We start from the raw sequence: 15,023 nt of genomic DNA on the forward strand, positions 1-15,023 counted from the left end.
AATTGATTCAAGATAAACAGAATATCATATTAATCGTTACTAATGGTAAAACACACTTTCTTACTAATACTGCAAGACTTTTTTTTTAACAATGTGATTTAAGTTCATCAGCTTCAAAGATGTTAGCCCTACCATCTCCCTGCCTAATCTTCATGTACAACCTTTTGAAAATGAAAAAAAAGCCTGTGTATTTTTGTGACCAGTCAGTGAATCAAACTGTCAGCAACAGCTGTTTTGCAGTATGATTGAAATCAAACAGCTTGTGCATCTGTCTGGTAAAGTATATTGGCTTGTAGCAGTAAGTGCCAAACCTATTACTGATGTCTAATCACAGCTCACACCGTCAGTCTATTTAATGAAACAAATGAAGCATGTAGTGGGTAAGTAAAATGGGAGAAACACTAGGGTGACAGGAAACCTCTGTACACTTAAGAAATATATTTGTCTGCACAGAACATAATTTTAATTTTATACTTTCTTAACTTTGGCTGAATTGGTGGAGCTCTCATCGCTGAGTCAGAAGGATGAGTGTTGTGGGAACGGAACTTCCCCTCCCGATGCTGAGCAAATTGTATCAGGAGGACCAAACTCTTTGTGCTAGGCCGCAAATTTAAAATTACCAGGCTCCTCTTGCCACCCACTATTTCCCCAGCTCTGGAAACATCGCAGGTTGCTACCCAACATGCACTTAAAGTGACATTGGGTTCATTGTTTAAAGGCCTGCTCCAAGTACGATTTGCCCTTAGTTTGCTATTTTCATCAAAACTGTGGGTTCCCGAAGGCTGTGGGAACCACTCCTGGGAAGTTAGTTTGTGAACCTTGGGGGAAGCCTGCTGTAGGTTCAGGGCCTTTTGGCGGGATAAGTTTAAAAGCTCTTGCCAATTTCAACTGTCATAATTAGATGCTGTTTAAAAAGTTAAATATGTTATTAATGCAATGATTGATCATAGGGTTATGTCCTTAAAAGGTAAAAGACCATTAAATTGAACAGTATTGTGCAAGGGCTCAGATATATTAGAGTACTTTATCCAGTGAATAAAGTTCTCTTCTGCATTCAAAATTATGGAGAATCAGAAATTAATGTATGTAGGGAATGCTGTGGTTTGATTTTTCACATTGACTTAATGTCCTGACATCTGCTGAGCCTTTGAAGCACTCTTCCAGTATCCATTAGGTATAGGAACTGATGAAGCATATAAAATTGGCCAGTCTTTTAAATTCTCATGTAATCTTTAAAAATCAGCCTTTGAAAAAAATTGCCCCTCTTATACATTCATAAAACTGTATGGCCCCATTATGAATGCTTGGTTGAGCTCTAATACTCACTAATGGATTTAGCTCTACAGAGGTGAATTAAACAACTACGAAGGGGATAGCTACTTTTGTTTAAATAACAGTTTTATAAGCTGTAATACATCTATATTTCTTTGACCCTGTTTTCAATGTCTTTTAGTTTATTTGGACATGTTAAGTGAATTAAAGTTTTTTTTCAATGGGAGTCTAAATGCTTGTGTTTGATTGACAGGGTGTTGAGTGAATGGACATGACAGCTGCATGCAGGGGCCTTGGAGGCGATGGAGAGGGCACAGGTGATATGAGGGAAATATAAAGAGGAATGAAGGAATGGAAGAGGCACGGTGGGAGTGAGGGAAAAGTGAGTGCGGGTGAGGGCTAGAGAACTGGGCCAATATCCCAGTTAATGCAGCGGGCCTTCTAACTTGCCAGCCTCGGCACCTGCCTGCCTCTGTTGCTGCCTTGGGCCTGCCTCTCAGAGGCCAACCTTCTAGATGAATGGGCTGATTTTCCAAAATAGGAACATGACATTAGTATATGGCCTGACTCGAGCTTCCTGAACCGAACACAAAAATTCAGCCCCAAGAGACAAATAAATATTCTGGATTGACCCTCCAATTCAGTAGCAAGTGGTGATGGAGATGATGACTTAGTCAGCCTATTTAGGTGATTCATGCAAATGTTCCATTCCACTATTCAAAGAAAAGCAGTGAGTTTTTTGCTGTCCTGGTCAACTTTTTTCCTCCAACGAATGCCATCAAAAAAAATGATAAATTAATCTCATAGCATTTTGCATACAACAAGAGTTTATAAAATGCAATCAGGTTTACCTGCATAGCATATACACTGCAAGGTGATTCATTCACTGTGAAATGCTCTGAAATATTTCTGAGATAAACATGAGTCTTTTTCTTCTTTTCTATCTTTTTAATCTGAAGTTCCAAGCATTAAGTTGGAACAGTCCTGGGGGCATTGAACGTGCAGCATATTTCTGACTGGAAACTATTTCAACAGTATTTATCTCATTGCAATCGCATGGATATTTAAGGAATTACTACAGTGAAGTTATTCCTAATGGTGTTTGAATTGTCTTTAAAGTTTACACAACTTTGTTCTTTAACTAGAAAAGTGTAGTATCATAATTAGGTGACATTATTGGACCATTTTACTCTCAGAACAAACCAATATATTCCCAGATATTTTGCTCTAATTATATGAGGCTCTTTGCTGTAATAGTCTCTTTGAGATACCTTGTTATCACTGGGATAGTAAGCCATCGATTCGTACCTGTCCTTGATCCTGACACACAAACATAATACAGATCCAGTAGTGCAGCTTTATTACTAGCAGACAATAGTTGTGTGTATAAATAATTCTTTAAAAAGATATGAAAAGTTAATCAAAGGACATATATCACAACACAAATTATCACCTGTCTGACCAGCATATTGTGTAGATAACAACCTGCGATTACACAAACTTTGTTGATATTGAAAGAAGCATTCATTATTAATAAAGTAGGGACTGATAAAATGTTATTTTTTAAACAATAAAAAGCAGCCTTACACATGATAGACAGCATAATGAAATTATTGTGCTGTTGACCTTTCACCCAAGTGGGACACAAGGTTGCATTTGTAAACTGTAAGCTGTAAATCCACTGATTCAGCATTCATATCTGCACAGAATACTAATTATTAACTCCTTGTGGTCTCTAAATATTTCCTAACCACAACAATATGGCTGTCTGTCAATCTTCTGCAGTTCCTCCTTGGTCTGGCAATGCTTTCTCTTAAACCCAAATATATTCTTGTCCAAATAATTCTCTTCTCAGTTTGTGTGGCCATTATAAATATTGTCAGCTGGGATCACTGCAACAGTGCCATTACATACTTGATGTAATTCAACAAAAATGACACCAGGGCAACAGACAGTTTGCTATTTTGTGTCAGTGAATTTCCGGTGTGCCATAAAAAATGTTCTTTTAGATTGATGCAGAGAGGACACAGTCAAATAGATCAACTGGGAAGATGGAAAAAAGGCTTGATACTGAAGATGGTGCTCACTCCTAAAGGTAAAGTTCCACTAACAAATGGGAGAACTGAATAATTGACTAAAGGGGTAAGTTTGAATCTGCCCAATGCAGAAAAGAGGGGAATAGAATAGAAGTAGAAATAAAAAAGGGAATAATAAATTCTATTCACAAAGGTAACTGAATAATTTACAATTTATCTTCATCCTTTACTGTTCTTTCTGATCCTTGAACATTGTGAACGATATCAATCGCTTTATTTGGATTGTTGTATTTTGTGATTTTCAACAGATGTTTCCTCTTTGAAATTAAACTTAATCACCCCGGGTAGGAACATGATGCAAATATGGCATGGGCCATTCAGGTCCTACTTAATACCAAACATTGCCCACATCCATTATATCTAATCATAGTTAATATAGCTATAAATTACAGCTCTGATATTAGCAATGAACATTTAGCACTTTTATTTGGCACTCTTTAGTCCAATATTTTAATGCATGCATTAACCTGGTCATATATAATTGATTAATACCATTAAAATAGCAAGCAGAAATATCATGCAAACATGTTTATTGTCTTATGTGCTCAAATTTGACTCTAAATCAACATTTTTAGACACATATTTAAGCTTACATTTCAATATCTTGCCTCGACTTCCATCCAATAATGTAAGGAATTTAACAAACTACCAAATCAAAACTCTAAAGGGTTATTTTTGAACCTATGGTAATATGTCATCTTTAAAATAATAAATTATGACATATTAGCTGGTGCAGGTATGATGGGCCGAATGGCGTCCTTCTGCGCTGTAACGATTCTGTGATAATTTTGTTTTTATATATTCTCTCATGGGATATGGGTGTTCCTGGCAAGGCCAGTATTTGTAGCCCATTCCTAATTGCTATTGAACTGAATGGCTTGCTAGGCCATTTCAGAGTCAACCACATTGCTGTGGGTCACGAGTCACATGTAGGACAGACCAATAAGAATGGCAGATTTTGTTCCCCAAAGGGCTTTAATGAACCAGATGGGCTTTTACAACAATCGATGATAGTAATGGTGATCACGAAACTGAGACTAGCTTTCAATTCCAAATTTTATCAATTGAATTTAAATTCAACCAACTGCCATGGTGAGATTTGAACCTGTGCTCCCAGAGGGTTAGCCTGGTCCTGTGGATTACTAGCCCAGTGACATTACCACTACATAACTATCTCCCCTAAAACATATGCTGATGACATATGTTAGGAAATGCTACGTAGGTTAGCATATTCTATCACTCATTCTGCTGGAGTAGTTGATGATTTTTGACATTTTGAATACTAACACATTGCTCATCTAAGATTTTTATAAAGGCAAAGATTTGATTTATGAGGCTTAGCTTTATGAGTTCATGTTCCTGGCAAGGAAACTTGCCTGCTAAGGATGGGTTTCAAGGAATTCAGGTGTGCGCCTTCCTCTCCTTTAAAAAAGATTGGAAAATCATGGGAAAGGAATGCCTGGTTAAATTCTCAATGTGCATGCGAGGCTCTGCACCATGAACACAAATTCATCAAATTATCCCTGCGGTCACTTCCAAATTGATGTCCACATCAGACCTGCTCCTATCTGCCTCACTAAATTGAAACAAAAGACTGTGGCTTATTTCACTTGCTGATGTATGCTGATGCCATGCAGCACTGCCTGTCCACCACTCAGCTTACATGATGCATATCCTCGATTTCAAGACCACATAGGCTCCTTCTTAATGCGAGTGATAGAATTTAATTACACTTAAGCAACATTCTAAGTCTAACTGAAAATAAAGGCTGCCTAAATTAGTGACCAGAACTGCTCGAACTAACAGAATATATGAAAATGCAAATGCATAAACTTGGAAATTCTAACTTGGTGGAATTCTGCTAACATATGACTAATGGAGTGCAGAAGAGATTTCCTGGTCTGCCTAGGATCAGTTATTCTTTCCTAATATTTATGTAGTGACTGCAGATTGAGCTGTTAACACTTCTAATTAATGTTAACAAAACAAAATATTAGCTTTTGGTTAGATTTCTAAAATACTGTTGTAACTACAGTAGCTTCTAATTCCAGTTTTCAAGTGCAGCTGAGGAGTGATCGCTTAATTGTGCTACCAAGTCATTTCAAAATAAAAATTCCATCTAACACATAAGATTTACTTCCATAACGTAGAGTTAAAAATAAGCAAAAGAGGAAACAACAGCACAAATTAAAATTTTCAAAATGTACTTTTTCTACAACTTGCATTTTGGAAACACCTTAGTTTTAAAACTATCTCCCTTGTTTTCAAATTCCTCCATGCCATACCCTTTCCCATGTCGATAACCTCCTCCAGTCCTACAATCCTCCGAGATATCTGGGCTCCTCCAATTCTCAATGCCTCGTGAACGATCTGATTTTAATCACTCCACCATTGGCAGACTTTTCTTCAGCTGCCTGGACCCTAAGCTTTGAAATTTCGTCCCTAAGCCCTTCTGCCTCTCTATCGCTCTCATCTCTTTTGACACATTCCTTAAAACCTTCATCATTAACCAAGTTTTAGTCACCTATACTAACATCTCATGTAGCTCAGTGTCAAATTTTGTGTGATGTCAATCCTGTGAAGTGCCTTGGAATGGCTTATTATATTAAAGGCACTATATAAATACAAATTGTTTTTGCCCTCGTTTTAGTGATTTTATTATAGAATAATATCCCAAGAACTTAATAGACATAACCAAAAGCAAACACTGAGCCAAAGGAGGTATTAAGAGGAGTGATCAAAGGCTTAGACAAAGAGGTGGGTTTTAAGGAGGGTCTTAGAACATAAGAACATAAGACATAGGAGCAGAAATTAGGCCATTCGGCCCATCGAGTCTGCTCCGCCATTAAATCATGGCTGATAAGTTTCTCAAGCACATTCTCCCGCCTTCTCCCCGTAACCTTTGATCCCCTTACCAATCAAGAACCTATCTCTCTCGGTCTTAAATACACTCAATGACCTGGCCTCCACAGCCTTCTGTGGCAATGAATTCCAGATTCACCACTCTCTGGCTAAAGAAGTTTCTTAATGGAAAGGGAAGTGTGGAAGCAGAAGGGAAGGAATTCCAAAGTATGAGGCCCTGACACTTGAAGGCATGACTGCCAATGGTGGAACGAAGAGAAGAATGGATGCACAAGAGGTCAGAGTTACAGAAAAGGAGTGCAGGATTTGAGGAGGGGACAGTCATTGCAAGGCTGGAGGATGTTACAGAGAAAGGATTTGAAGCTATAAAAGGGTTTAAATATGAGAATGAGAATTTTAATGAGACATTTGGGGACTGGAGCAAGAACAAGCATAATGAGTGAGCTGGACTTGGTGTGGGATGTACTACAGGCAGCAAAGTTTAAAGACCTTAGATAATCGGAGGCCAGCCAGGAGATGATTGGAGTCGTCAAGGCTGGAAGGGACAAAAACTTGGGTGAGGCTTTCAACAAACAGATAGTCAGGGGTGGAGAAAGATGATGTTAAGGAGGTGATGTAGGATTGGAAGCTCATCTTGGGCTGACTTAGATGCTGATGCAAGAAACTTTCTGGTTCAACCTGAAACAATGGTCCAGGATGGGAATACAATCAATGGCAGGGACGTGGAGTATGTAACATGAGCCAAAGACAATGGCTGCTATTTTCCTGTGAAAATTGTGATTTAACCAAAGCTGGAATCCAGGCAAGCAATCTGATGGGATGAGCACATGACAATGGGCTTGAGGTGGTGCAGTATTGAGAGAAGTGATAATAAACCAGAAGTATTAAGTGACAGGATATTTGTTTTGTTCTATTTTCAAAATTTAAATGAAAAGCTAAAAAAACAATCCTTTTTCAGATTAGCTGCTCTGCTATAAAAGGGTTTAAATATGAGAAAGAGAATTTTAATTAGGCATTCAAGGACAGGAGCAAGAACAAGCTGGAGTACTGTGTGCAGTTCTAGTCGCCACATTATAGGAAGGATGTGATTGCACAGGAGGGGTGCAGAGGAGATTCACCAGGATGTTGCCTGGGATGAAACATTTAAGTTATAAAGAGAGGTTGGATAGACTTGGGTCGTTTTCGTTGGAACAGAGAAGAATGAGGGGTGACCTGATCGAGGTGTACAAGATTATGAGGGGCATGGACAGGGTGAATAGGGGGTAGCTGTTCCCCTTAGTTGAAGGGTCAGTCACAAGGGGACATAAGTTCAAGGTGAGGGGCAGGAGGTTTGGGGGGGGGGGGGGATGTGAGGAAAATCTTTTTTAACCAATGGGTGGTGATGGTCTGGAATGCACTGCCTGGGAGAGTAGTGGAAGTGGGTTGCCTCACATCCTTTAAAAAGTACCTGTATGAGCACTTGGCACATCATAACATTCAAGGCTATGGGCCAAGTGTTGGTAAATGGGATTAGTTAGGTAGGTCAGACCTTTCTCACGCGTCGGTGCAGACTCGATGGGCCGAAGGGCCTCTTCTGCATTGTGTAATTCTGTGATTCTGAGTAATTTGTTTATTGAGTACTCCATGCAGTTGTAAAATGATTCAATCCAAGTTAAAACAGAACTACCCTCTGTTAAACAGTTCATCTATTCCTGTAGTATGCAATACTTCATTCGGTGGATTATACTTTTCTCTAATGAGATAGGAATATTACGCAGCAGGTTTTGTGCTTGAATGTTGGGTGGAAGGAAGTCATAAAATAATGATTCTTCAACCTGATATTTTTCTGTCCTCTGTGAGCTCAACAGTGTCATATGCCAAAATAAACTAAAACGTTCAAAAAAAAAATGATGGCCAACTTTTGACCTATGCAATGGTGAGCTTCAATCCAGTGGAGATAAGCACTATCCAAAGCAACCACCCAAACTGACCACATCAGATTACTTTGGAAGTACCAAAATTTAACTTGATAAGAATCATTCCAGACATATGGATAGGGAAAAAAATATATTGTTTTTTTTTTTAAATCAAGCATTAGCATATGTCTTAGGCTGAAATGACAAATAACTGAGAAGTTCCAGTGGAAGCCTTTTGGAGCAGCTGCAGAATGTGTGGAACTGAAGTTTGTCTCATGGGTGTGTCACTGATCCCAGCCTATATTCTGGGGTTTAGATCTCTGACAAAATTCACAGAGATGTGCAAGATATTTCCTTGTATTCAGCATTACCCATCGCACCTGTAAGTAGACTTCATATCACCTCTGATGCAGAAAGCAACTTCACTATCCAATGTTTGAATGATAATGTGACCCATTCATAGCAGCCTTTTGTGTATACTGGATATTGTGATCTCTCATTTGCTGCCCCGTCTTTATGGCAGGTAGACTGAAAAGCATTCTAGTGAAATGGAACACAATTATAAATCAACAAACAGGTTTACTTTACATGAAATACTTGCATGAATAGAATACTGTTTTCCATAAGATTTTTCTATTTATTTATACCATACAGTTAATAGAAAAATACAACCTTGTGACAGTTCCAGATGAAAATCACTGTCATGTTAGCTGCTCCTAAGTTAACTGATCATGTGTTCCTCTCTCCCAAGCTGTACATATTTCTACCTCAGCCTGGATTTTCTTTCTGACTTGGAAAGACTCATACTGACCCAAGAGGACAGAGAGAAAAATAGTTCTCTAGCTACTCCCTGAACTCTACTGAGAAATAGCCCTCTAAGCTGCCATGTAACCTTGAATAAAATGGCATGCTTTTGATGTGGAATCTCTTGGCACATTTATACTTTGTTTAGCAATAAACATTTATCATAATACTAATAAATACTTAGCACCAAAGCTTATGGGATCCATTATCCGAGAGTCAGTATCAATACAGACAAGAACTGTAAATAATCAGGTTGCACAGCATTTTTGAAAAAATAACATTCAATGTTCCAGGCCTTGAGATCCTTCCTAGTCTTGTAGAATTCTCAAGGCCTAAAACATTGACTGCCATTTTTCCACAGATGCTACCTAAACATTAATATTTTTCAATTTTAATTTTTAGATTTGTGGCATCTGCAGAATTTTATTTTTTGTTTACAGGAGTACAATGTTTGATGGCTGTTCCATCTGGGCACTCACCTAGGAACCATTCTAACTCGCGTTCTAAATGGCTTTAAAGGTTAAAGAATGCTGTATGTTTGGAGGTTAACCCATTGTCAATTATGTCTAACCTCTATAACAGTATTACAACATAATTCCAGGCCATATAGATAAAGACCAGAAATGCTATTGAGATGTTTGCACCTGGGTATATGCCAGTGCCACATATGTTGCTGGTTGAATGTAACCTCAGATGAGGGGAAGCGTTTTGCTGCAGCTGAAAAATGGGTGACCATGTATGGCATTAGAAAAGGAAGTTTTTTTTTCATTCTTCACTTCTACTAATTTTGGTGGTGCCATCTCTTAAATTTTTAATTCATCTCCACCTCCACTCCCAAACTGAGGCATTTTACAGATCTGGATGCCAATGGCTCAGGTGTGGTTGAATCCAGCATTGCTAGGACACAATTGGTAGAACGTATGTGGTATGAAATATTTCCCTTATTGGTTTGGTGCATCATTTGTCCATCCCCAATTCCACTAAAATTTCCAATGAGCAAGAAAATGGATGAAGAACTGGCTTAATTAGGTGCCACTGGGAACTCTACCTTACCCACTCCAACCACTTTGCTTTTGATGCCCCAGTCACACAAATGTCACACCACTGTATTTCTGATTTGGTAGTTCTTGGCTTCCAGGCACACTTCACAGCATTTCCTGTTGAATAGGGAAAGCTGAAATCGGACAGGGACTTTGCCAAAATTAGCATGGATTGATGTATTAATCTTTAAAATCCCAATTCCGACTGGGGGCCATCCAAATTTACATTTTCTGAATTCAAACTTAAAATTCAAAGCCTCACCCTTAACATCCATTTGATTGGGGCTTAGTTTCCAGTATTCAGCCCTAGCTTTAGAAGAATAACCAAAATACTTGTGAAATTAGCAATGCTTGGTAATGCTATGACCACCTACTGAGTTAAAGCACAGCTATTTGGATCAAAGTAAGGGTGGTTATGTCATATTTGAGAAACTTTTTGTTTAGCACATACTGTGTGGGATTTTTGTTCTGGATTGATGACAGCAACAGATAAAGACAGATCAGAATCATGTTAAACTCTTGGCAAGCTATCGTCTGTTTTTCAGGGTATTAGTATAATTGAAAATTGATCAGCCTGTATGGCAGCAGGAATTTTTGTTCACTGAATTGTGAATGGTTAATGTTTGCCAAATGAATGATTAACGCACAAATTTGAAGCATTGTATAAGGAGGAAAATACTAAAATATAAAAGTGACAGCCACTTCAACTTCCTGTTACTAGTATGAACAAAATTCTCTCATCCCGCACTCGGAAAAAGGAGTTGTGCTTGAAAGGAGCATGGATCAGAGGTAAGGCTAAAAGCCAAAAGAACCAATTCTTGAACCTGCGCTGAACTGGCCGAATGAGATTCACGAATTTACCCTTAGATGCCATGGCACTACGGATACTGGTCTTAAACTGGTATCTCGATAATGCAGTGTGACCTATGTCAGACTGCCAGGCACGCTGCATCAAGAAGTGATCTCTCAGTGTTAAAATAATTAGGAAGTATATTACATCTTGCACCTAGATCGAATAGTGTAAGACTACCTAGTAAAGGTGTTCTGAGTTCACGGGTAAAATTTCCCTGAGTTCTCCCGCTGTTTACGCCATTTTGCCAGGATTTCCACCAAAGTTACAGCAAGCCATCGGGAGAGTCTCTGGAAATGTTATCCCTTTGTCTTCAGCGCATCTACGGTTTGGTTGGAGATTGGGTTCCTCAATTACACACCGTCACATCAATATTCTACTAAATCCACATTGCATGAAGGTGAGAGATGCATAATAACACCTTTAAATATAAATTGCCGTATCATTTTCGCCTGCTTTAAGCGAACTCAACATATTCTGCTGTGCAAATGTTTCATAATCCATTTGCTAGATGGTTTACAAAACAGAGAAACATAGCTTCACCGATCAAGTGGGTACTCTGAATTCTGATGCTTGGAGAACAAATCCCACTCATGATCATCATTAATTCTATTTGGTGTATGTGCCTTTTTGCTGGTACTTGGTCGGGCTGCTGGATGGAGCACTCGCTTAGAATGGAGCGTTCCCGTCTCAGTTTTGCAGACTTTCTGCTGCCTTGTCACAGAATGGGATCGTCACTCGCTCGTGGGAAAATCGGTGGTCACAAAACATCCCACCCCTCCTGCTTGCAATGTCAGTGAGGCGGTGGAAATAAGCATCCGACAGGACAACTTGTCTATAAACAAGAATATTAAATATATCTGGTCTCGACCCATAAGAAAATACCCAAATACTTTGCAAAAGTATTCAAAAGGGAAAATTGCAAATCACAGTAACCCTAATATTTAAAGCAATATCGTGTATAATCAAGTTGAAAGAATTGACAGCCTTTATTATTAGGGCCCTACCTGGTTTCCACACATATACAGATTGAAACTCCTCTTCTGTTTCTGCCTGAACATTCCAGATCCCCAAGACCAGGGTTAACATCACACCAATGCTCTGTGCTGAAGCAGCACACTTCTTTGAACATCTGAATGAAGCGGTGCTTTTCCTACTCAGTCTCATAGCTCCAGAATCACCAGGCTGTTTCAGCGTGACTCCAGTTCGGAAGACAAAGGATATTATAAGCCTTGCCTTGATATTAATGTCTATTATTTTTCTCTCTCTCTCTCTCTCTATATATATATATATATATATATATCTTATTCCTCTCGCTGGGAATCCGTCACGTACCGTAGATGCAGAAAGTCCTTCTCTTGATATATTGCTTGCACGAACGTGGACAAGGCGCCTGGCATCAGAAAAAAAAATAATGACCCCAAGCAGCAACCGTTTCCTTCCCTTCCAAATCAGTGACTAGCGGCAGGTTTCAATCAGCTGAGGGAAGCAGCTGTCCACGAGGAGCTCCGGCTGATACAGCGGGTCATGCGGGTCTTGTAGGCGGCAGCAAGTCATTCACACCAGCTGCACAGAGAGAAAGAAACAAATGCTGTAATGCCACTGCCTAGATATACTGTATAATACTGCTGTCTGCACTCATATAACCATGTGGAAAAGCACACAAGCATATGCGTGTCTGCACCTGCATCTCACAGAAATGAGAAAGTCAAATGATGAAACCACTGCTAATCAGAGGTGGGTAGGTGCGAGGAGGAGGGGGGAGGATCTCAGTCACCATCCCCTGGGAGGTTTGTCATTTTGCGAAAAAAACTCCCAGATTCATCGTTTTCAAATGCATTAGATTAAAAAGCATCGATCAAATAATTCCCGCCCATCGCCTATTTAAATATTCTAACACCATTGCAAATTAGCACCGAGAGTACTACAAATTCCCTTTTGTTTACCTATCACTTTCCACCTCTAAGAGGGAATTAAGGGCTGAGAAAGCCTGCCACCGAGTCCATATTGTTACCCCAGATAAACAAGTGTAGATTACTTTTCCTCGACTGTCAGAAAACAAGCATCGACAGATTATCGCCCCATAAAGGAGAGTAGGAATTTAAATTGTTTCTGGTTTCATGCATCCCAAATAGAACGTGATAACAAAGCGAAAGCCCGAGTAGCTTTGCAGCCTTTGAAAAGCAGAACCGTCCTGGGCTGTACACTACAGTTAATATCTTTATCAGAATCGGTTGCAGCAGGCCATTATCGTTTTGTGTGTTGCACCATTGTGGATTAAAACGCTTTCAAGGCAACTTGAATTGGATTTGCAGTGATGTTTTTTGTTATATTAGTTTAACCCTTTTAAGATCTGAAGCATTTTCTCTAAATCAAGAAAGCTGTGCCAACCATTTTTTTTATAATTGGATATATCGCGTTGTGCAACTGCAATAATCAAATAAATATTTTAGCGTATGAATTCAATATAAGTTGCTGCCTGGCAAGTGTGTACTGAAACTTTTGCAACAAAAATAAGGTGAATAGATTTGTGTTGCACAAAGAAGCCCGTTTGTTTACATTACGCTTTTAGTTTGATACAGTTGCATAAAATCTAAATGGAAACAATAGCAGACTAAGAGTAATGTGAAGATCAGGAAATAACTTGAGGGCAGCATTTTTCAGCAAAACAATTGCAACAAATTCTCACAATTCACAAACCTACTGCTTGGCAAGGTAATTTGGCAAGCATCTGTTATTTAACTCATGACCTAATAAGAATCTTGCAGGCATCAATGGGCAGTTAATAACAGGAAGACATAGAAAAAAATACAAGTAATAAAGCTGACAGAATGGAAAGAGTGAGGGGTTAGGACAGTGGGAATAGATGTTGGAGGAGACAGCTGATAGTCACTATCACTATCAATGGTCACTATTAATGTTGTCACAATTTCAGGGAGATTAAGCCTCTGATGTAGAAATTAGTCAACTAACTGTTGATTGTCAATTCCCAAATGTTAAACTGTGTAAATGCCAAATTTATACCATTGCTGATTTTAACTAGCAATCTTCTATTCTGTGAAGCAAGATTTGTATGATTGAATACTTTTTAGACCTGATTATACAGTTCAGTCCTAAGCATAATTTCCATCAGTACTGTACTTTGAGACATAATGCTAAAAGAAATCACACTTTGTAAAGGAACATGATACAAACTGTACACCAACAGTGCATTCTTTTGAAAGGTACCACTGATGTTCCTGTCTACTTAGAAGCTTCTCTCAAAAGCAGCACATATTTTATGGCTGGATAGCACTTTGTTCTATTGCCTTCTTGTTAAATGATGTATGTGCCAAAGCCAGAATATTGGTATTATCTTATGCTATGTAAACTATATGCCATTTGCCCTTTCTCCATCATTAGCAGCAGTGGCTATCAGTCATTAGTAGGTAACCTGCAGAAAACTGTAACTGTTTTGATCATCTTAGTCTGCAATTCATGAGGAAATGCTTCCTCTAAACAACAAAACAAGCTATGTTTACGCAGTGTCTTTAAATGACAAAATCTCCCAAGATACATCGCAGAGCAGTAGCAAGAGGAATGAAAACATTGAGCAAGTATTAATGAAATTCCTGAGGCATTACCAGTATATTTTTAAGGCATACCATTTAGGCTAAACATACTTACATACATGCAGAAAATAATGAAAGTGCAAAGCACACCTCTCAATGTCCAAGAAGAATGAGTGATTGACATGTTGGAAAGTGAACTGGATATTGGACAATAAACAAGTCTCTTTATATAATTGAATAAAATAAAGGGAGAAGGAGCAAACAATAGATAAGGATCAAGAGTAAGGTATCTTGACATAAAGACGTGGAAAACAAAGGTAGCATTGCAGGAAATAAGATAACATTTTATAATCTTCTCAGCCGCACTAATAGTGTTTCCAGACCATACAGTGACTCAATGGATAAATGTATAATTTGATGTAGTACCAGCCCATTGTGACCAGGAAAAAGCCTAGTTGTACTTACAAAAATGGTCTCAGCCAGATCGATCGTTTGAGTTCCAATCCATGTCCTATGACTATGAAAGTGTAGATTTATGAATATCATTTGATAGTACTGATGAAAAAAAGATACATGTTGTCGAAGCTTTTCATCTTGCACTCATCAGAACAGACACAAAAATGCCAAGTTTTAGAGGGAACAGCAATTCATAC

General features: G+C 38.7%; 1 protein-coding gene across 3 annotated transcripts in view; it reads right to left on the minus strand.

Annotated features, from left to right (window-relative positions):
- Positions 1-12,070, minus strand: part of thsd7aa (thrombospondin, type I, domain containing 7Aa) — a 537,669-nt gene extending 525,599 nt beyond the window's left edge. For all 3 annotated transcript variants that reach the window (XM_041184218.1, XM_041184217.1, XM_041184219.1), the window contains exon 1: positions 11,827-12,070. In XM_041184218.1, coding sequence (XP_041040152.1) covers positions 11,827-11,986 — 160 coding nt within the window. In that variant the 5' untranslated portion in view covers positions 11,987-12,070. The remainder of the gene's footprint in view (positions 1-11,826) is intronic.
- Positions 12,071-15,023: the final 2,953 nt, after the last annotated feature.

Source organism: Carcharodon carcharias, chromosome 3 (assembly GCF_017639515.1).
Source record: "Carcharodon carcharias isolate sCarCar2 chromosome 3, sCarCar2.pri, whole genome shotgun sequence".
In the NCBI taxonomy this organism is placed as follows: domain Eukaryota; kingdom Metazoa; phylum Chordata; class Chondrichthyes; order Lamniformes; family Lamnidae; genus Carcharodon; species Carcharodon carcharias.